Genomic DNA, 23555 nt, shown 5'->3' on the forward strand with positions numbered 1-23555 from the left:
CCCACAGGGAAGAGGAACCGTTTCTTACAACTTGCCCTCTTGGCCTCCACATGTGCACTATGATGTACTCGTGTGTGTGTGTGTGTGTGTGTGTGTGTGTGTGTGTGTGCGCGCGTGCATGCGCGCATGTGTGTAAGCATATATGCAGTGTGTGTGCGCGTGCACACACACACATAAGTAGATAAAAAGAGTCTGTCTCAAAGTAGAATGTGAAAGGAACACCCAAGTTTGTCCCTCTGACTTCCACGCTTGCCCATGGCACCTGTACCCACACCCACACCCGCAGATTAAAATTGAAGAAGATTGGGACTGGGCCTGGTGTGATCCCAACTATTATAAGTCCAAAGCCCATCTAGGCTACAGAACAAGTTCAAGCCTGGGCAACTTAAGAAGAAATGGGGGGGCTGGGGTGTAGGTCAATTGTTAGAATGCTTACATAGCATGCAGAAAGTGCTGAGGTCTATCAAAGCTACGCATGAACCAGTGTCACATGCCAATGGTCCCAGACATCAGGAAGTGGAGGCAAGGTGACCAAAAGTTCAAGATCATTCTTGGTTACCAAGTGAGTTGGAGTCTACATAATACTGTGTGTGGCTGGGCATTGGTGGCACACGCCTTTAGTCCCAGCATTCGGGAGGCAGAGGCAGAGGCAGGTGGATCTCTGTGAGTTTGAGGCCAGCCTGGTCTACAGAGTGAGTTCCAGGACAGCCTCTAAAGCCACAGGGAAACAGAGAGACAGAGAGACAGAGAGACAGAGGGGGAGGGGGAGGGGGAGGGGGAGGGGGAGGGAGAGAGAGAGAGAGAGAGAGAGAGAGAGAGAGAGAGAGAGAGAGAGAGAGAGAGAGAGAGAGAGAGAGAGAGAGTCTCCCTGCAAATAACAGAAGGGGCAGGACACAGCTCAGTTCAAGAACAATTGCCTATCTTGTCCATCAGAGATCCTACAGGCTTGACCGCAGGTGCCACGCCAACAAAACAAAAGCAGGACCCAGCACCTACCTTTGACGTTGTTCAGTGATAAAGAGCGCTCCTGGTCTACCAGTCCAGGCCCCAGCCGGCTACTGCTCCCACTGTCCTTCTGCCGGGCCACAGCCACGGCAATGCCCACAGGCGGGTGTCTCACTTCCGTCTCCCCCTGGGCACTGGAGCCCTCCCGCCCAAAGGCCTTGGCACTCTCAGGTCTCTCTGGGTCCCGTTTCAGCTGTCGGCCCCCTCCAGCTGTAGGGACCCCAGGGTGTGTAAGTCGGGCCTGGGCTCTGGGGGGACCTGTGGATGTGGGTGTAGGTTCAGGTTTCATGGTGCCCAGACCTCCAAAGGGGCTCTTCTTCCCACCGCCACCGGGGCGCACAGCCACAGCCTCCCGAGCAAAGCTACCACTGTATTTGATGAGGCTCTGCATGGCAGAGGCCTCTCCAGGTCCGTGGGCTGCGGGGTGGAGGTCAGCACCAGGCCTGCCGCAGGTGGCCGAGGCACGGGGCATTGTACCCCCGGGGTCCAGGTAAGCCTTTTTGGATGCTGTGGCGACAGTTGCTTCCTCTTCGGCTCGGCTGGCATGGTGGTGCTGGGCAGCCAGGACAGCCATTTGTGTGGTGGCAAAGTTGCTCAGCTCGAAGGGTTTCCACTTATGCTCTGGTCCAGGGGGTCGGGATGGTTCCAGGCCCAAGAACTTAGCAGCCTGCTGGGCAGCAGAGGAGCTAGAGCCTCGGGGTGCACGCTCACAAGGCCTCGGATCAGCCTCAGGCTTGAGTAGTTCCTTGGGGGGCAGGTAGGTGCGGGCATCCGGGGAGGAATGGGAGGAGCGGGCTGAAGGTCCATCGGATGGAGGTGGACGCTTGAGGGAGCGAATGACAGAACTCTTCTCCCGTAGGACCTCTGGTCGCTCCAGTCGTGGAGATCCAGGGGGACCTTGCAGGACCCCAGGTCGGCCTGGCTCCCGCTCCCTGGCCCTGGCATCGCGAGCCTGGGATGCTATCTGGATGGGTCCTACACGCTCATCAAAGGCCTCCACAGAAGGCACAAAAGTAGGCGCCACCACGCGGTGCTCGCGGCCTGGTTCCCGGAACACAGTGTAGACACCAGTGGGTGTCGAGGAAGGGGGTGCAGGGGGACCCTTGGGGGGCAGTGGTGGTGGCGGAGGCAATGGAGACCCACAGGGTCTTGCTGAGGGCAGCAGAGCTTCAGTCCGCCGCAGCAGCCGAGCACTCTCCTCCTGCCTGGCTACCTCCTTGGCACCTCCACGACCCAATTCAGCCACCAGCCCTGCGTCCACCATGCCATTACATAAACTCAAGGAGGATGACTGCAAAGCACCCTTGGCTTTGGCCTCTGCCAAGAAGGGCGACAGGCGCTCGGCCAGGCGTGAGGGCCCACGGTCCTGGCGGCCCTCGGCTCGAACCTCCTGGGTCAAGTCCACCACGCCACGGGGCACAGACACCTCCTCACGTGCCCGAGGGTCTTTCTTGCCAAATAGCGGAGGGGGATCTCCACCGCGGCCTGAGCGATCCTTGCCTGCACCTTCCCGGGAGGAGCCTTTGGCTGGACCACCTGAGGAGTGGCCACCAGGGGTTCTGGAGGACGGTGTGTGAGAGTGCAGAGTCCCAGGCGCAGGCAGGTAGAAGCCATCTAGGGAGAGAAAGGCCATAGTGAAGCAGGATCATCACTCACTCCTAACCCCAAGATTCCTTCCCTCCACCCAAGTGTGCATGGCAGCCCAGAGACACAATGTGTAGGGACCTGGTCTGTCTGAGGGAAATGCTGGAAAACGAGCAGAAATCTGACTTAGACAATCTCATCCTCCCCAGCCTATACCCTCATCTGTAAAGGGAGAGAGGTCAAAGGCTGCTTTCAGAGCTATTCAGGCTTAGTAAAGGCTGTGGGTAACACAGTGATGGGTGAGAGATTTAGTGAGCCTACCCTGTAACCCAGCGCTCTAGAGGAGAAAGCAGTGGGCGTTAAGTTTAAGGGCATCCTTCGCTATGTAGCCAGGTCTAGGCCACTATGGACTACATGAGGAAAGAGAAACAGAGAAAGAGAAGGCAGGGAGGGAAAGGAAGGAATGAAGGAGAAACTGCAAGATGGCTTTGCTGAAAGTCTGAGGACCTGAGTTTGATCTGCAGCCCATGTGGAGGATGGAGAGAGCTCCAAAAGAGGAGGGGAGGTGGGAGGGGGAGGGGAGAGAGCTAGGGGGAAGGGAGGGAGAGAGAGAGAGAGAGAGAGAGAGAGAGAGAGAGAGAGAGAGAGAGAGAGAGAGAGAGAGAGAGAGAGTGAGAGTGAGTGAGTGAGTGAGTGAGTGAGTGAGTTACTGGTTTAAAAAAAGGGAAGGAAAACCAGAGCAGTGGTAGCGTACAACATTAATCCCAGCATTTAGGAGGCAGAGGCAGAGTCAGGAGGATTTCCAAGTTCCAGGATAGCTTAGTCTACAGACAGTTCCCCTTTTCCTAGCACCTGCAAGGCCCTGGGTTCCACCCTAAAGACCCCACCCCCAAGAAAGAGGTAAGAACAACATGGAAGATACCTGAAATCCTGCAAAGGACCCTCCCAGAGAAACCCCAGGACATCACCCTACACCCCCCTCCCTGCCAGGCAACAGCCCCACCCCCTTCTGCTGCTGACCTTTCTGGGTATCGAAGATGCTGGGCTGACCCAGCTGGCTGAGGAGGGGGCTCCCGCTGCTGGGGGGCTCCAGGTGGTTCAGGTGGAGGTAGGATGGGTACAGCCCGCTGGGCAGGTGGGAGAAGCCTAAGGAGAGAAGACAAGTAAGTCTAGACTAGTCGTCAGTTTCCCCACAGGGAACTTCCTTCTAGCATTTTCTTTTCCTTGGGGGAAAAAAAACCACAGTAGACCATCAGGCCCCTGGTTCAAGAAGCTGAGCGGTTAATACCAGTTCCCAGGGTGGTCATTGGCCCCCTCCAAACCCTGCCACTTCAAGCCCTCCTTGAGGCCTAGGAAACCTACAAGTTCAAATACCCCAGAATCAAAATCAGAATGGACCCAACCAAGAGGAGACTTGGAAGCCATTATTCTCATTAACCCTCAGAAACAACCTTGAGACACTCCATCATCTCACTGTACAGATTAAAAGCAAAACAAAAAAGACAGTGGACCACTATCTACGAGATCAAACTGCACCTAAACCTGGCTTAGACCGAAGTCCCTGCCCAGACAACCTCATTAAGCGCGGACCCTGCATGAATGGATTTCTCGGGCCTCCCGCTCTGCTGTGTGCCTCAGAATTGACTGTTTGCCTTCTCTGAACAAGAAGTCAGGCTTCTCTGGCTGCCCAGTCTTGCAAGGATGCCCTCTTCAGAGCCTTGAAAGCGCTCCTGCAGTGAGGCCCACAGGGAAAGTGGTGTGACTTCAAAAAGGGTGGCCACAGGTGACAAACATGGACAACCGAGGCAAGCAGGGCATGAGTGCGGCACAAGGGGCCAGAAGGGTTGGCACTGGGGGCCAGGCAAAGCTTCTTACATTCTGCCTGGGGTCCTACTGAGAGCAACAGTGTCCCTGGCCCTAGTCTGCAGTCTGAGATTAGGAATGCAAGCCCTTTAGGGCTGATGTCTTTTTCTCCACCACCACCTGATACACTAAAGACCACCAGACAGCCAGGCATTTTGTGGTGCAAGCCTTTAGTTCCAACACCCGGGAGGCAGACACAGGTGGATCTCTGTGAGTTCGGGGCCAGTCTGGTCTACAGAGTGAGTTCCAGGACAGTCTAGGCTGTACAGAGAGACATTATCTTGATAAAACCCAAACAAAAAACAAACAAACAAAAAAAGACCACAAGACAGGGTTAGGGACCACTGTACTCGGAATGCTTGCCTAACATGAAAAAAGCCTCGGATCTGATTTCCCAGCACCCTGTCGCTGTCTGTCCCCACCTCCAAATGGTCACAAACAGACTCTGGTGGTACAGGACAGTAATCCTGGCTACTTGAAGAGACTGAGGGAGGTTCAAAGCTAACCTAGGGCAATTTAGTGCTGGGGCACAACTTTTTCGAGACAGGATTTCTTTGTATTGTTTTGGAGGCTATCCTGGAACTCGCTTTGTAGAGCAGGCTGTCCTCGAACTCACAGAGATCCATCTGCCTCTGCCTCCCGAGTGCTGGGATCAAAGGCGTGCACCACCAACGCCCAGCTTGGGGCACACCTTTAATCCTGCCACTCTGGAGGCAGAGGAAGGTCAATCAATCTCTGTGTGTTCAAGGCCAGGATAGATAGATAGATAGATAGATAGATAGATAGATAGATAGATAGATAGATAGATAGATAGATAGATAGATAGATAGCACACACACACACACACACACACACACACACACACACACAGGGGCTGTCCAGAGTGTTGCTTATACTTGAAAAGCAGAGGCAGGAGGATTGCTGCAAATTGAAGGCCATTCCAGTCCATATAGTGAATTCTAGGCCAGCCAGCATTTCATAGCAGGATTCTGTCTTGAAAGCAAGGCAAGGCAAGGCAACCCACAATGCAAATTGTAAAACTAAGCAGACGCCCAGTCTGAAGCACAGCAGGTAAACATGAACCAGCACTCAGCTGCCCGCAGCGGGTCCTCTGCTCTCGTGTGCAAGGTGGGTACCTCAGCCCTTCCCCAGACAGCTGCAGAGGATGCAGGGGACCCAAGATCGCAGCCCCAGGCCCAGGTCATGTCAGCGGCGTGTGTGTTTGCTGCAGGTGTCAGCATCCCAGGAAGGGCTGAGGAACGAGCTGGTGACACCATGAAGGTGGCCTGTGCTCTTCCAGGCCCCTGCTTTCTTTCCCCTCACCCGGGCTGAGCTCAGCGGGAAAGACTCCGAACACCAACCCACATGATCAACCATCATCCCAGACCATGGCAAACACCCAGCAGGGGGACCGACACAGCCCTCGCTGCCCAAGATGTATATATTCGTTCCTGGGCTTGAGTGCTTGTCCCAAGAGGCATTGGAAGAGTGGCCTTAGCAACATCTTCTGTACAGGAAAGACCACGCTGTGACACCTGACAGGGACACTTCCAGCTATAGTTGGACAAAATTCAGCAGCCACAACCCCATGCTTGCTGTTGGACATTCTTTTTCCAACCCCAGTAGGGAGGGAATGGCCCAGACAGCCTAAAACAGACAATAAGGGCCTCCCAGAATTGTAATATCCCAGACTCTAGGGGAGCCCATAGGAAGACTTTAGGATGCTCAACTCAAGCACCCAATACCCCAAATCCACCAGAGTCAGAGGTAGGAGACGCACACCTCCCCAGCATGGGTCTTAGGGTGGTTCGATCCCCAGTACTGCCAGAGTACCCAGGCCTGAGTGGGAGGTGAGGGTTCTCACTGAATAAACACCAGCCCCACCCTCTAGGCGCATGCCACCTGGGAATAATCAAATAGGAAAACCTTCTGTCTCCTACTACAGAGGGGAGAGAAAAGACTGCTTCAGCAGCCCGTGAAGGAGGAGCCAGTGGGCTGGGGTGAGAGGCTGCAAGCAGGGACGAAATGGCTTGTGCAAAGGCCCTGTGGTACAACAAGCGCTGACGACTAGGGGGAAACACGGAGGCCACGGTGAGATAGTTGTTGAGAGTGGTGTTGGGGACATAAAATTGTCATTATGGTTGAGACAGTGGCCCAGCAGCCCTCAGCCCCTCCCATCTGGCCCGCTCCTTACCTTCATGGGCGTGGGCAGCCCACAGCTGCACCATAGGCAGGTTGCTGGGGGCGGGGGAGCGGAAGGAGAGGTCAGAGGGCAGGGATACGGGGCTCCCCTGAGACGAGGCCGAGGGCCCCATCCTGCTGGCCACAAAGCTGCCCAAGAAGGCCTCGCCTGCAGAGAAAAGGGGGGTCCCTGTCAAGCAGCCAGTAAACCAGGCTGAGCCATTTGGACCACCATCCCAAGGTTGCCCACTGCATGAAGCTTTCACTGCCAGAGAGATCAAAAGGCATCCCTTGGCCAGCCCAGGACACACCCTATGGGTCCAATCACCATAGCAACCAAGGAAGACAGCTACACTCCCCACCAGCCCAGCACCCCCAGCCCAGAATGGTTTTACCACTCTGGCTGCAGACAGGAGCCTGAGTCCAGTATGGAATGGGAGTGGGGATGTCCCCAGGGACTACCCTGAGGACTCACAGAGTAAGAAGGTCATTGGAGGAGGAGCTCAGACACCAACATCCCCATGGACCCCACGGTCACCTGGGATGTGCAAGAGTCTGAGTATCCACCGACTGCATGTGCCCATGTTAACTGGTGGGGAACCTGAGGCCCAACGAGGACATGACTTAGCAACAGGCGAGGAGCAGTGACTCCCAGCACACCCGGTAAGACATCTAAAAGCCCAAACTGAAAGGTATGATTTGTGGAACAGTCACAAGGTGAAAAGAAAACAGCAAAAGTCAGGAACCAATTCCAGGCTAGTCCTGGTCTCAAAAAAAAAAAAGTTTAACGAAGATGGAACCTGTCATGATAGCTGCAATTCAAAGCCAGCATGGGTTACGTAGTAAATTCCAGGTAATCTGGGCTAATGAGACCCTGTCTAAAATGCCCAACCTCAGTCTGAGGATATAATACAGAGTGCTTGCCTAGTATGCATGAGGACCTAGGTCCAATTTTCAGCACCACAAAAACAAAACAAACAAAAAACTATTTAAAAAACAAAAACCGACAGGCGTTGGTGGCGCACGCCTTTAATCCCAGCACTCGGGAGGCAGAGGCAGGCGGATCTCTGAGTTCAAGGCCAACAAAAACAAAAAAACAAAATCCGGGTATGAGGCATGTATTTAACAAGAATTACATAATAGATATGATAACTTTAGGGACAATAATAGTAAATAGACCAGATGTTCTGTGGGAGATTTCAAGCTCTCCCCAGCACACCCTGCAAGAGAGGAGGTGAGCCCTGAACCTAGGCCCAGCACCCTAACCAAGCACCCGCCAGGTGTCCATCCTGGCCAGTCTCCACAGGAGGGCTATGTGAACACACAAGGCCTTCTCTAGTCTCTGAGAGGTGGGCACTGCTTACAGACATCACCTGCAAGTAACACTACATTGGACACACAGACAGGATGTGTGTAGTTCAGATGCCAGAGGACCCTGGTCTGAACCACAGGGAACTCAGACTCCACCCACGTATATACACATTCCAGCTTCTGGGTCCCCAACAGCCCTCCCATGCAAGCCCTATACACAATCATCCATTGACCACCTCGCAAAGGGGATAGGATCCCAAAATATGCCCCCAGGGCCTTTGGGATACACTCTGGAAAGCTGACCTAGCAAAAGGCAGCGCTTCCCCACTGACTACCCCCCAGAGTAGGGACAGCGGAGCTACAGATGGCACACACCCTTTGACCACATGCCTGTTACCATGGTCCGTGTCCAGCCACCGTCACCGCAGTCCAGTCCCTCTCCAGGGTCCAGCACACTCCAGCGGCCCAGAGTCCAGTACCAACTCCAGCGACCCAAGAGCCCTTGTGGCTGGCCAGCACATCCATGTAGCCCGAGGCTGGGGAAGTAGGGCCTCTGGGCCCTGCCAAGCCCTAGGCTTCCTCCTTGATGTGGCAGATGGCGGGTAGAAGACTCCCGGAAGCCAGTAGCCAGGGGTTTGCGCAAAGGCTTACATCAGCCACCAGCTCTTCCTGCCCAGGCTGTGCGGAAGTGCAGGGCGCAGGCCTGCCCCTGCCTGGGCTTGTGAAACCCAGCAAGCAGAACCCAGAGAAGCGTTGGGGCCCGGATGCCACCAACGGCTCCTGTCACCATCAGGGCTCCAAGGGGCCTCAACCACTGCCTCCCAGACTGGAGGTAGGGACAGTTGGGAGTTGGGGGTGGTGAGGTCCCAATGACCAGGCAAGTCAGTGTTGCTCTCTGGGAATGGAGTTGCAATCCTAAAGCAGTCACAAAACCAGCAGTGGTGGCACAGGACAGTCATTAGAGCTACTCAAGAGGCTGAGGCAAGAGGATGGAAACACTCTGGGCTAGAGTGAGTCAAGGCTAGTCAGCATCACTCTGACTCTGTCTCAGTTAAAAGAGCTGGGAAGGGTGGTTCAGTGGTGAGAGCTCCTGGTTAGTATCCCTGGGGTGTGGCTCAGTGACAGAGCACCTAGCATAATCAAGGCCCTGGGTTCCATTCACAGTACTTCAAATAGCTCCTATAGAATAGTTACACTAGGACCACCAGACTCATTTACCTTGTCTGACATTCTCAACAAGGCCACAAGCACAGCTGGGTCTATCAGGTACAGGACTAGGTATAAAGAAAGGACAGTACGTCAACAAAGAGAGAGCCAGGACCCAGAAGAGCTGTGCTGTGGGATGCGGAAGCCAGTGACCATGTGTCATGCCTGAGCATCCGAAATGCAGCTGTGCAGACTGAAGAATTCTATGTTTTATTTTATTAAATCTCAATTAATTTAGATTTAATTCAGCAATGTTCTGAGCCGAAGGTCTCCCCCCCCACTAGAAACTAAAGGAGTGGACATAGAAGGTCAGTCTCCTTGGAGAAGAATGGGACAAAGTGCGATTCCCAGGGTGAGCAGAAGCCAGTCCAAGCTCCAGTCTGTGTGTGTGTGTGTGTGTGTGTGTGTGTGTGTGTGTGTGCGCGCGCGCATATGTCTGTCTGTCTGTGTGCGTGTGTGTGTCTGTGTGTGTGTGTCTGTGTCTGTCTGTGTGCGTGTGTGTGTGTGTCTGTCTGTGTATGTGTATGTGTGCATGTGTGTGTGTCTGTCTGTGTGGGAATGCGTGCACACAAGCACATATATATTTGTGCTCAGCATGTGCACATCTTCCCAGCTAATGTAGGTGCTGAGCCATCTCCATGGCCCCATTTTTCTTTTCCTTTTCTTGAGAGAAGGTTTTGCTGTGTAGCCCAGGCTGCCCTGGCCCTCGCTATGTAGGCAAGACTGGCCTGCAGCACCATGGGTTTCTCCCATGCTAGCCTTCCCACGTGCTGAGACCACAGCGGTGCACCACTACTCCCTACCTGCGGCTGTCATTCTGGCCAATCTAATCTCCCCAGGCTGTGTGAAACGCATAATGCATTTACCATCTTCTCCCTCCAAGGTTGGTGTACCGAAAGATGCAAGAAGCTTCTATCTGTAACATGATTTGAGCTCTGTCTGCCACAGGGTGCCATGTAGTGCCAGCTGTTGTCACAAACGACTGGCTAAGTGACTCTTCCAAGGTCAGGATCTGAGGCGGTCCCCTTGCCATACACACCCACACACTGCTTATGCTTCCTCAGATGAGAAGTGAGGACCTGAATGGCTAAGTTATTAACACACTGTCATTGAATTGTATAGTGTGTGTGTGTGTGTGTGTGTGTGCCCACGTGCACTCACGCATGTGTGTGCGCCCTTATGTGTACCTGTGCATGCGGATCCTGAAGGTGACCTCAGACGTCTCCCTCAATCACTTCCCATCTTATTTTGTGACAAGGTCTCTCCTGGACTTGGTGCTGATTTAGTAAGAATGGCTGGCCAGAGGGATCCTCCTGTCTCAGGTTTCCCAGCACCTGGATTCCAGGCAGGTGATTCCTCTGTTTTTTTACAAGGTGCAGGATAGCAATCAGGTCCTCACGCTTGTGAATGTCTTTCCCACCAAAAGATCCAAGTACTTATGCCATCCAAGCACCAGCTTCCAAGATCAGAACATTCTATGCGGCATCAAAATTCCAAGCACTTCTGCTGGGTGGTGGTGGCGGCAGCGGCGGCGGCGGCGGCTCACACCTTTAATCCTAGAACTCTGGAGGCAGAGGCGGGCAGATGCCTATGAGTTCTGAGTTCAAGGCCAGCCGGGTCTACAAAGTGAGTTCCTGTGAGAAACCCTGTCTCAAAATAAAATTAAATAAAATAAAAAAAAAGACTCAAACCAGGGGGCTGGAGAGATGGCTCAGTGGTTAAAAGCACTGACTGCTCTTCCAGAAGATCTGAATTCAGTTCCCAGCATCCATACAGTGGCTCATAACCAACACCCTTTTCTGGCCTCTGTGGGACCCAGGCATTCACATGGTACAGACATATACATTTAGGCAAAATAACATAAAATAATAAAATTATCTTAAAGACGCATGCCCGTAATCCCACTACAAAAAGTAGAAGCAGGAAGGTGTCAAATTCAAGGCCAGCCTAGGCTACAAAGTGAATTCCAGGCTCACCTAGGCAACTAACAGAGGAAAATAGACAGAAAACTATGACTCATCTGAGTTAGGTGGCACAGCCAATAATTCTCTCTACACAGCATATTCAAGTTCAAGGCCTGTCTTGGCCACCTAAAAACATAAACAGACTGAGGTGACTGCTTGGTCAGTCAAGCAAAGTGCCTTACAAATCTCCAGAACTCAAATAAAAATGCCAAATATAGCCAGGTGTGATGATGCACACCTTTAATCCCAGCAGAGGCAGGCGGATCTTTGTGAGTTCGAGGTCAGGCTAGTCTACAGAGCAAATTCTAGGATAGCAAGGGCTACACAAAGACACCCTGTGGTGAAAAACCACACACACACACACACACACATACCCCGCAAGTCAGATGTAGTGACACACCCATGTCCCAAGGCTAAGGAAATAGATACAGGCAAATCCCTGGGGCTCAGTCAACCGGCCAGCCTACTCCAGGCCATTGAGAGACCCTGCCTCATAGATATGAACAGCTTCCTGAGAAATGACAAAGTTGTTCTCCAACCTACACTTACACAGCCAAGGCTACACAGAGAAACTTTGCCTTGAAAAACTAATATAACATACACACACACACACTTTAAAAATTAAAAAAAGATGGGCTGGGCTGAATTTGTAGAGCGTGTGAATCATTATGCATGGAGCCCTGGGTTCCATCCCCAGCACTTCGACAAACAGGGCTTCAGAAGTCGGGGTTAACAAGGGGCCACCGGCTCACAGTCAGGATGGGTGCCTGCTTTGGGTGTCTCAGCTTCCTGTACAAAGATTTAATGACATTCATAAAACTCCCAACTCTCCCAAGTCGATTTCCTACACACCAGGCTGTGTGCCAAGCACATACCTCACCCGCTCCTGTAACCCCGCACTCATCCCGGAAGGAGTTAGTCATGATGCACTCAGTTATGAAGGAGAAAACGAAGGAAACAAAGCCGTTGTGGCTTGCCCGGATCACCGAGGGCTGACGGGGAAATCCAGCCACCACAGTTCCTCATCACCTCCGGTGCCTCAATACACCGGGGGTGACGGGGTGCAATCCTCATGAGGAAACCTGAAGCTGACCCTATTTGGGATTTCAACCATAATCCAGAAGTGCTAGACGAAAAACACGCCAGAAATAAACAATGGGTAAAGTTTAAATCCCATGCCGTTCTGTATAGCCTGATTGAATCTTACACCCTTCTCATCTATTCTGCCCGTAGGTGAAGCACCTCTCCTGCCAGCGCGTCCAAGCCACAGTGTATGGTACCCGTAACTCATTCATCACTGGTACCCCTCCCGTGTCTAAGCTCAAATGTGCTTCATCTTGTCAACCTGTCTCATATCATTCCCAAAAGAAGGATGAGGGTGGAGAGTCCAGTGGCCCACACCTAGAATCCAGCCCTTCAAAGGTGGAGGCAGGAGGATGGGAAGTTCAGGGTCATCAGTGACTACATAGCTAGCATGTTCTAGGCTAACCTAGGCTCTATGAAACTATCTCAGAAAGACGGGAGAGGGCTGAAAACAACATAAGATTGCTTAGCAATGTTCACCTGTGAACCCAGCACACTGGAGGCAGAGGCAGAAGGACTTTGATTTTGAAACCACCTTGGGATATGAAGTAAATTCATTGCAAATAAATAAATAGGTATTTTATGAGAAGCCACAGTCACACTACTTGTGAGCCAGCAAGATGGTTCAACATGTAAAAGCTGACACAGTACCAGTACCCAGATGTTGGAGGGGGAAAACTTCTCCAAACTGTCCTCTGACCTTCAGGAGTACACAATGGCATGCCTGTGCACAGACATCCACACAACAAAGATGCAACCTTTTGTTCCGAGTGCACTTATTATAGTCTTCTTTTGAGACAAGGTTTCTTTGTATTGTTTTGGAGGCTGTCCTGGAACTAGCTCTTGTAGACCAGGCTGGCCTCGAACTCACAGAGATTCACATGCCTCTGCCTCCCGGGTGCTGGGATCAAAGGCAAGCGCCACCAACGCCCGGCTTGCAATTGTCTTCTTATATTGTTTTAATTGTGCATGTAGGTATGTGCACATGAGTGAAGGTGCCCTCAGAGCTACAGGTGGTTCCGAGTTACCCACTGTGGCTGCCAGGAAGCAAACTCAGGTCCTCTTCGAGAGCAGGAAATGGTCTTGTGTCTGCTCAGCCATCTCTCCAGCCCAGTCTCACGTATCCCATTGCTTACCCTAAACTTACTAGGTAGCAGAAGATGATCTTGAACTCCTGATCCTCTCTCTGCCTCTACCTCCTAAGTGCTGGGATTTCAGGTGTGCACCACCATGCCTGCATTGCTGTAAAACCAGAGCTTCCTGCACATTAGTCAAGGAACTACTTACCACCCCAGGTTGTTCTATTGTGCAATTAATCATCACTGTTCATTTCTTACTGTGTCTACTCTTACAAGAGTTTATCGGGGTATAAATACGTAAGAAAATCTAGCGAAGGTGGTGGCGCACACCTTTAATCCCAGCACTCTGAAGTAGAGGCAGGCGGATCTCTGTGAGTTCGAGGCCAGCCTGATCTACAGAGAGAGTTCCAGGACAGGAAGGAAGGAAGGAAGGAAGGAAGGAAGGAAGGAAGGAAGGAAGGAAGGAAGGAAGGAAGGAAGGAAGGAAGGAAGGAAGGAAATCCACATGCTATATTCAGATCAGTGCTCCTGTCTCTGGGTCTCAGGTGTGTACTGGGACCCTGGAAGCCAACCATCAAAGGAAGGGCTTCCCAAGGTTACACCTGGGACTCAGCACCTAGGGGTCTTTGCACAGCAGCTGGGAATCCAACCTGTTAGACACTGGAAGGGATTCATGTCATGACACAGACACACAGAATGAGGCCATCCCTCCCCACCCCTTTCTCAAACAGCTCCAGCTAATGAGGCACTCAGACAGCCCACATGCCTCACTTCCCTGTTTAAATGCCCTGCCTGCCCCATGCTGCTTCCCAAGGCCCATGGCAGGGAAGCCAGCCACAGTGGCTTTAGTCCTTCCCAACAATATGGAAGCAGGCTTGGACTTCTAAAGCTACACTATCCAAACTGTGTGTACAGATGCCGACCTGTGATCCCAGAAGTTACAAGGCAGCTCACACTGCACGGTCAGAGCCTGTCTGAAAAAAACAAAAGCAAAGAGGCTGGAGAGATGGCTCAGTGGTTGAGAGCACTGGCTGTTCTTCCAGAGGACCCAGGTTCAATGCCCAGCACCCACATAGCAGCTCAGAACTCTGTTACTTCAGCTCCAGGGGATCTGATACCTTCACACCAATGCACATAAAATAAAGGTAAATAAATTTTTTGAAAAACAACAATGCTAGACATGGTGTTTGCCTGGGAAGGTGGGGACAGGATCAGGAGTTCACAGCCTCATCTTTGGCTAGATAGCCAGCTCAAGGCCAACCTGGGCTAGAGACCCTGTCTTAAAGGGCAAATAGCAAAATGCAAGCCAAGCTTGGAGGCTCAGGCCTGTAATGCTAACCTCTGGGAGGAACTTGAACGGTTACCTGCACACCAGAAGCATTACAACAGTGTTCTCAAATAGCCCACAGACAAAAATAGTCCAAGAGTTCTTCAGTGGGCGAGTGCGTAAACAAATTTGTGGCATGCCTAGGCAGTAGAGTATTACTCTGCCTTTAAAAAGGAAGAAAAATTGTGACACCTGTTCAAGCAAAAGGGCAAATGCTGCATGAAGGACGTGGTGATAAGGAACCCAGAACCATCAATTCACGGAAAGAGGATGCTGAAGGTACCAGGGGCTCGGCGAGGGAGAAAGTCAGGAGACAAAGATGGCCATACAGTTTGAATGCACTGTGCAGTTAGAAATGAAAATAGGGAGGGTTGGAGGGAAGGAGAAGGATGGGTAAAACCTAAGCCTGTTACCCCCGCACTTGGGAAGCTGAGGCAGGAGGAACACACTTTCAGTCTGCCTGGGATACAGAGCAAGTTCAAGGCCAGCCTGGACCGCTTAGTTCCAGTTGCAGAACAAAATGAGAGCTGTGGATTCTGGGCAATAGAGCATGTGCTGGTCCCTGTGAGGAGACACTGAGTACAGGAAAGGGCATGAAGGAGGGAGTCCAAAGGTACATGTGGCAATAACCAGAACTTTCAGAAGCCTGGGATGCTTTAGATTTTGACTAATCCCCTTAACTCTGTCACAGATATAATTTACAAAAAGGCAAGGCATGTAAATGAGTAAGAGTCGAGTCCAGGATGGGTGAGATGGTTCAGTGGTAAAAGTGCTCACCAAGCAAGCCGGACAACCAGAGTTCCAGCCATGAGTGATCCAACAATGAGAAGAGAGAACCAATTCCCAAAAGCTGTCTGTCATGACAGGCATGTGTGCACGCTGATTGCAGCTCAGGGGATAAAGGGCCAGCTGCCAAGTTCGACGACTGAGTTCGATCCCTGGGATCCATTGGGGGAAGGAGAGACCTGACTCCTACAAACTGTCCTCTGACCTCCACGTGTACACCTTGGCACACATCCATGCAAATAAATAAAAAGTAGTGTTTTTTTTTTTTTTTAAAGTGACTCTAGTAAGAAAAACCCCTCTCACCAATCGCTGGCCCCACCCACGCCCAGCTTCCCAGCGGCAGCTAAATCCTGGCTTCTGGATGCTTCATTTGCCAGCTGTGTGACCCTAGGCAGGCAATCTTCCCACCCCTGTAAAATAATCAAGGGAGTTAAGAAGGCAAGACTCAACAAGGGGGAGCTCTTGGACCCCAGACTGATGGCTGAGAGGCCAGCATGGGACCGATCCAGACCCCCATATGTGGGTGTCAGTGAGGAGGCCTCGGCAACCTATGGAACCTTGGGTAGTAGATCAGTATCTATCCCTGGCATACAAATGGACTTTGGGTGCCCATTCCAAAATGAGGGATGCTCTCTCAGTCTGGACTCTTGGGGGAAGGCCTAGGCCCTGCTCTGGACAAAATGACACACTCTGGAGATCACCCATGGAGGGCTTCACCCTCCCTGGGAAACGGGAGTGGGGATTGGGTGGGAGGTTGGGGGAGCTGGGGGAGGAAGGAAGGGAGAGGTAGCAGGGATTGACATGCAAGTCAATTTTTAAAAAGGCAAGAACCCTTGAAGGGAGGGGGAGGTGGCAGTGGCGGCGGCAGCGTCGCACACCTTTAATCCCAGCACTCAGGAGGCAGAGGTGGGCGGATCTCTGTGAGTTCAAGGCCAGCTTGGTCTACACAGCTAGTTCCAGTCAGCCAGGGCTACACAGAGAACGGGGGGGGGGGGGGGGGAGTGAGATGATGATTAAGAAGGCAAGACCCTGAAACTCTGGGGTCCCTTGAGCTCTGACACTTACCAGGTGAGAGAAGCAGCTGGGGAGGCAGGTATGGACGTTTCCCCTGCGCTCTCTGGGTACAGCAGCTGGGGAACCTATGGCTGCCACCTCCTCTGGGCTGAAGGGACAAGCTAAGGCAAAAGCCAGCCTAAAAAAAACAGCCCCACCCTAGGAGGAGGTCCAATGGGCTGGTTGCAGGGAGATAAAGCCCATCCCAGACTCACCACCTAACTGCCCCTCAAGCTGAAACCCAACAACTACACCCTCGGCCCACCCTCCCCCATCCACGTCCCTCCACCATCACAAAATGTATCAACCTCCCTGGGGTACACTGGCTTTGTCTCACCCCCCCACACACCGGATACCTTACCCCAAAAAGTAGTTGCTTAAGATTTAAATAAAAAAGAGTATCAAAGGCTCCCAGGGAGAGGTCAAGACCAGCTTAACCAATGATATGCAAATAGGTCCACTCAGCCTGGGCCCTGAAGGCTCCAGACTAGTCACAATCAGCAGGTAATTACAGAGGGACTTCCTTATGCAAAGAATGCATCCCCTAAGGACCACTCCAGCCTCAGGAGTGGAAGAGTTAGGGACGGATAGACTTCCAGGGACTGCTTAGGCAAAGCAGAAAGTTCAGAGTGAGGCATCATATTAAACAGAAGCATTAGACAACTTCAGAATTAAGAATTCCTTCTCTGGGTTGACAAGATGGCTCAGTGGATAAAGGAGCTTTGCCACCATGCCTGATGATCCGAGTTTGATCCCTGGAACCCACAAACCAGGCTTGGAGACACATATCACCCCAGCAATCCAAAAACAAACTGAGCCAGTAATGTGGTACAATGACAGACTGCTGGTTAAGCAGAAATGAAGCCCTGGGTTCCATCCCCAGAACCAAGACAGAACAAAAGCACTAGTCAGGTATGATGGCTTATGCCCCTGATTTTAGCACTTGAACAGCTGAGGCAGGAGGATCCCAAGGAGTTGGAGGCCAGGAGGAACTGAGTGAGCTCCTTCTCAAAGCAAATACACAAGACAATCAAACTACAGAATATTTCTGGTCCTCCAAACTTGGAGGCTTTCGCATCTCTAAAGCCCAGGGGGCAGGGAGTGTTCCAGACCACAGCTGATTTGGGCGGAATTTGGTTTGTGTTGTTTGCAGGCTAGGCATGTGGGAAACCGTATAGGCCTTCCTTTGGCTGTCTGCCATGCCTGGGGAGCCATACCTAGCGACCTGTTTGCACCATGAAAGAATCTGGGGTCTCCCAGGTCTATACTGACAAAGATGAAACTATAAAAGGCTGGAATGCATTGTGTGGGGGGGGGGTTCTACGTCTGTAATCCCAGCTCTGCCCACCCCCCATAGGCTCCCCACCCCGGAGGCTGAGGCAGGTGTTGCTGGTGAAAGCAGACTCACCTATAGAAGGCTAAGTGTGTCAGAGACCCTTATCTCAAATGATAACAATGGTTAGTTTAACTTTTAAAAGGACAGGCGTTCTCAGGGTTGGGTTTAGGCAAAGGCAGAGGCAGGCAGAAACCCAGGCGCTTAAGCAGCTAAAGTACTCTCACTTCTGAGTCATACAAGGCCAAAAAGTAGCAAAAGCCTGCAACAGATATGTTTGGCCCTGTGATCTGGGCACTTGGGGGAGATGGCTGAGATGCAGGGGTAGACCTCAAGGTCACCCACTTAGTAACAGCTATCCCAAAACAACAATCAGGAGTGCCCAGTATCTTTTTACAGAGATAACATGGGTTGGGTGGCCTTCTCTCTCACTCTCCAACTCCCACACTGAACCTGGAGTCAGGCTGGAGGCCACCAAGCCCCAGCAATCCTCCTGTCTTCATGCCCCAAAGCACTCCAACTATGGGAAGTGCGCACACAGCCCTGCCCAGCTTTTTGGATGGGTGTTAGGATCCGAACTCAGGTCCTCACACTTAAGCAGCAAGGGTTACCTGTCTGTATTTTTCAGACACGTTGATATAGACCTAAGGCTACCCTTGAATTCTTTCTTGACCTTCCTGCTCCTACCTCCCAAGCACTGTAGTATTCCTTTTTCTTTCTCTGTTTTTTTTTGTTTGTTTTTGAGACAGGGTTTATCTGTGTAACAGCCCTAGCTGTCCTGGAACTCCATCTGTAAACCAGACTGACCTCAAACTCACAGAATTCCGCCTACCTCTGCCTCCTGAGTGCCGGGATTAAAGACGTGTGCCACTAAGGCCCAGCCTCCTTTCTTTCTTTTTTTCTTTTTTTTTTTTTTTGGTTTTATGAGACAGGGTTTCTCTGTATTGTTTTGGAGGCTGTCGGACCAGCCCGGACTCAAACTCACAGAGATCCACCTGTCTCTGCCTCCTGAGTGCTGGGATTAAAGGCGAGGGCCACCAACGCCCGGCGCCTCCTTTCTTTCTTAAAATTCAGTGAAACTTCCCAGACAGATAACTCACATCTCCAACCAGAAGACAGAGAGGACAGATGACCTAGAGGGTACAGAGAGAAGGCAAGAAAAATATCACACACACATACACACACAATACAGTCACTATCACACTATCCAAGTCACGAGAACTAACAAGTCGGCCAAGAAAGAACATGACGCTATAATGACAATGACAACAGGAGAACATGATGCTATAATGACAATGACAACAGGGCTAAGGAGACTGCCTGCCTAGCATTCAGGAAGACCCAAGTTCTAGCCCCAGTACTGGCTGTGCTAGTGCACACCTATAATCCCAGGGTTCCCTGGAGATGGAGGCAGGAAAATTAGAAGCTGAAGGTTGCCCTCACTTACAAATTGAATTGAGGCCAGCCTGGGCAGCATGAAAAAGTGTGTGTGTGTGTGTGTGTGTGTGTGTGTGATTCAAAATGAGTCATTCAAAAACTATCGTGAAGGATTAGAAAATCCCATTAAATACATCTTGAAAGATTGAGAAACACAAAGGCAAAAAAGGCAAAGAAAACTGGGTGGTGGTAATGTGAATTTGAGGCCAGCCTGGTCTACAGAGTTCCAGGACAGCCAGGACTATACCGAGAAACCCTGTCTCAAGAAACCAAAACATAAGAAGCAAAGACGGCTCAGTAGGTAAAGGTGACTGTAGCAAAACCTGACAATCTGAGTTAGATCCCTGGCCCAAGGAAGAGAGACAGGAAACAACTCCCAAAACCTGTCCTCCCAATCTCTCCTCTCCCTCTCTCTCTCTCCCTCTCCCTCTCTCTCTCTCTCTCTCTCTCTCTCTCTCTCTCTCTCTCTCTCTCTCTCTCTCTCTCTCTCTCTCTCACACACACACACATACACACAGACCTGTAATACAAAAAAAAATTTTTAAAGAAAAGGTAAAGCTGGACATGGAGGTGCACACCTTTAATCCCAGCACACAGGAGGCAGACCCAGATACAGTATCTCTGTGAGTCTGAAGCCAGCCTAGTCTACATCATGAGCTCCAGGCTAGCTGGGGCAATATATCAAGGACCTGTCTCAGGGAAAAAAAGAAAAGATACAGAAAATGTGTTTTTGGGGGCGGGGCCTCAAGACATCTTACCCCTAGCACAGGGAAAGAATGGTGGGCGGGAAATGATCAAATATGAATAAAAACAGAAACTCAAAATCAACTTCAGATCGGAGGAACTGAATTGTAAGACTGACGGGCTGCCGGGGCATGCAGCTCAGCACACACAAAAGGAGGTGACAGCAGTCACTGTACACAGAATCTCCAGACAACTAGGATGGAAAGAAAACCCCTAACCGCAGAGCCAGGCAACACTCTAGGTGCTTCTGTGCCGAGAAACACACTTAGCCTCCACACAGTCATGAAAAGCAACTGTCACCATTTTAGCAGAGAGAAAACGGCGGGTCAGCCAGGCAAGATGTCCAGCCCACACAGCTAGGAAGGGGTCTCCTGAGCCACATGTGTCACTATTGTGAGGCGCTGAAAGACATCAAGCATTTGGAGGAGGGGCACTCTGCATACAGAAATCAACATTCAAAGCGAGCGGCCCACACCTTTAATCCCTGCACTCTGAGTTCAAGGCTAGCCTGCTCTACAAAGTGAGTTCCAGGGGGCTGGGGCTCTGAGGGTCTGTGGGCAGTTAACGGTTACTGTGGGGGCGGTGTGTTGTTTTCTTCAGTGGTGTGGCCACTGGTTAAGTTGCTCCTATAAGTAAGCTGCCACCCAAGCTCAAGAAAGAAACTCTAATTAAACTGTTGGTCATGCACGAAAAAAAGCCATGAAACTCGGAAGGAGGTTTGGGGAAGATGAGTTTCAAAAAGGGTAAGAGGACAAGAGCGGGCACTGGGGGATAAAATGACTAAAATCCATTATGTACATGAATGAAACTGTCAATGGATAAAAAATAAGTACACATAATTGCTCACAACACAGGCACCACCAAAGGGGGGCACACAGCGTCCCAACTTTAAAAGTAGCATTAGTACAGTGGAAGTTAGTACATTCACTAAACAGTAACATGTCAGGGTAGAAAAAGGAATTTTCCAGGCACACTTGGCCTCAGAAGATCTGCCCTGAAAACAACGTGTCTCAGAAAGCTACTGCTGAACATGTTCCATAGAAGCAAGGACATACGCAGCAAACAGGAAGGCCTCAAAATCCAGGAAGAGCAGCAGGCAACCTGGTGAAGGAGGATGGAACAATCCAGGCCTAGGATCTTCAAGAAGAGACAAGGTCAAATATAAACTGTAACCAGAAATTGGGAGGCAGAAAGTCTTAAAAAAAAAAAAAAGGGGTAACTCCAGAAAATGTTAATTTTATTACATCATTGACCCTAGGGACAAAATCTACAAAGCCACAGTATAAAACTGGCTAAAACAAAACTATATTCCATATAGATGATGACTGGGGTAGAATCAGGGAAGGGGTAAAACTGTATTTCCCATAATAATAAACATTTACTAGGTCCCTGTTACATATGAAGCACAGTGTAAAATGTTTTATTTGTATAGTTTAACCCTCGAAACCATCTCTCAGGGTATCCTATTATCATACTCCATTTTACTTTACTTCCTTTTTTATTTTTTTTTAACACAGGGGCGTTTTCCTTGTATATGTATGCACCACATGCATGCAGTGCCCACAGGGGTCAAAAGACAGGGTCAGACCCCAAGAACTGGAGTTACAGATGGGCACTATTGTGTAGGTGCTAGGATTCGAACCCAGAGCCTCTGCAAGAGCAGCAAGTGCTCTTAACTGCAGAGCCATCTCTCCAGCCCCTCCGTTTTATTTTTTTTTAATACTCTGTTTTTTGAGACAGGGTTTCTCTGCATAGCCCTGGCTATTCTTTGTTGACCAGACTAACCTCAAATTCAGAGATCTGCCTGCCTCTGCCTCCGAGTGCTGGGATTAAAATTATGCACCACTACACCCAGCTTGGTTTGCTTCTTTGAGGCAGGCTTGACCTCAAATGCACTATGTACTCAAGGGAATATGAACTTGAACTACTCTGGTCTCCATCTATCTCCCAGCCCAGTACTACGAGCATGAGCAGTTAGTGCAACTGATCAAATCCAGGGCTCTGTGCATTCTAGGCAAGCCTCAACAGAGCTATATACTTAGTCCTGCCTTGGAGATGTTGCTACTTGCAGGGTCTCATTATATAGCCCTAGCTGGCCTGGAACTCTCTCAATATATAGTCCAGAGTAACCTCCAACTCCACAGAGATCCCTCTGTCTCCCAAATGCAGGGATTAAAGGCATACCCCACTGGGTGAGGCAATATTAAAACAGAAAGATCCTAACTTTGAGGCAAACCTGAGCTATGGTGAATTCTAGGCCCAGTTGGGCTATACAGTGAGACCCTTAAAAGAGTCAAATAAACCAGAAACTTGAGATGAAAGTATTTTAAGGCTGTGCATGAGTATGCTAGCGCACACTTGTGACCCTAGCACTTGGGGTGTGCAGGCAAAAGGATCAGGAGTGGAAAGCTATCTTGAGCTACATAAAATGGAAGCATTTTAGTGTGACTATTACACAAAAAGGGAGAAGAATAAAAAAGCAACAGGGCCCAGGGAACCACCCAGTGGTAGCTGGAAAGCCCTGGGGTCTATCATCAGACCCAAAATAAAACAAAAGCTTAGGTTGGCCCCTGGTGGCTAAGGACTGTGTTCCAGCCAGGGAGACTTAGAAGGGAATTCCAAAGCCCAGGGAGAGGTGTGGGTGAGCCAGAGGGATCTGGGAGTCAGCCGCTAATGAGGTCCGTAATTACAGCAATCACTTTCTTAGTACTTCTACAGAGGACTGTGCCTGGGTCAGGCACCTGGCCTGAGCTTGCTCCACCAAATGTCACTAGGCCAGGAAGTTTGCAGTATTAATTGGTCCACTTTGTAGATGGGAAAATTGAGACTCAAAGGCAGAAAATCAAGACTTCACTCTCAGGTCTGGGCTGGTGTGATGGCTCAGGGGGCAACTTGCCTCAAATCTGATGACTTGAGTTCAGTTGTCTGGACCCAAATGGTAGGAGAGAAGTGATTCATACAAATTGTCCTTTTGAACATACACTTGAATAAATACACACACACACAGTCACCAGATAAATCAGTTTCTTATCAAAAGATTGAAGCTATCTACAGCTGTAAAATTGTTTTAGAGCCTCTGACCCACACCCCTAAGCCGTCACTGGGAAATTTTAGGCAGGTGCTCTACCACTGAGCCACACCCCAGCCCCTCACTAGGGGATTCAAAGCAGATGTTCTACCACTGAGCCACACCCCAGCCCCTCACTGGGGGATTCTAGGCAGGTGCTCTACCACTGAGTTACATTTTCACAGTCCTACTTGCTTGCTTTTTTTTTTTTCCTTTTTTTTTGATTTTTGCTTTGTTTTGTTTTTTTTTGCTGTAGCTTTGGAACCTATCCTGGAACTCACTCTGAAGACCAGGCTGGTGTAGATCCAGCCTGCTTCTGCCTCCCAAGTGCTGGGATTAAAGGCCACACCATCACCAACACTACTTTTTATCTTGAGACAGTATCTCACTATGTGATGGCTTTCACTTCCACCAAAGATAGATGCCAGGCCTCTCTGGGCAATAGGTATGCTAAGGACCTCAGCCTTCCTGGGCTGAGGATTTGACTCTGTGGTATGTGCATACGGCATTGGGTTTTGTTGCCAGCAAAACA

At 50.6% G+C, this 23555-nt stretch overlaps 1 protein-coding gene across 6 annotated transcripts in view; it reads right to left on the bottom strand.

Moving 5' to 3' along the window:
* Window positions 1–23555, bottom strand: part of Tnrc18 (trinucleotide repeat containing 18) — a 91907-nt gene that overhangs the window by 60439 nt on the left and 7913 nt on the right. For 3 of the 6 annotated variants that reach the window (XM_013120450.3, XM_013120451.3, XM_013120448.3), the window contains exons 3-5: window positions 6647–6802; window positions 3610–3735; window positions 997–2619 (exon numbers count right to left, since the gene is read on the bottom strand). In XM_013120450.3, the coding sequence (XP_012975904.1) occupies window positions 997–2619; window positions 3610–3735; window positions 6647–6802 (1905 nt within the window). The remainder of the gene's footprint in view (window positions 1–996; window positions 2620–3609; window positions 3736–6646; window positions 6803–23555) is intronic. The other 3 variants (XM_013120452.3, XM_005079961.4, XM_040751280.1) reach the window with 1 other exon arrangement.

Source organism: Mesocricetus auratus, unplaced genomic scaffold, assembly GCF_017639785.1.
Source record: "Mesocricetus auratus isolate SY011 unplaced genomic scaffold, BCM_Maur_2.0 Super-Scaffold_100008, whole genome shotgun sequence".
Lineage (NCBI taxonomy): Eukaryota > Metazoa > Chordata > Mammalia > Rodentia > Cricetidae > Mesocricetus > Mesocricetus auratus.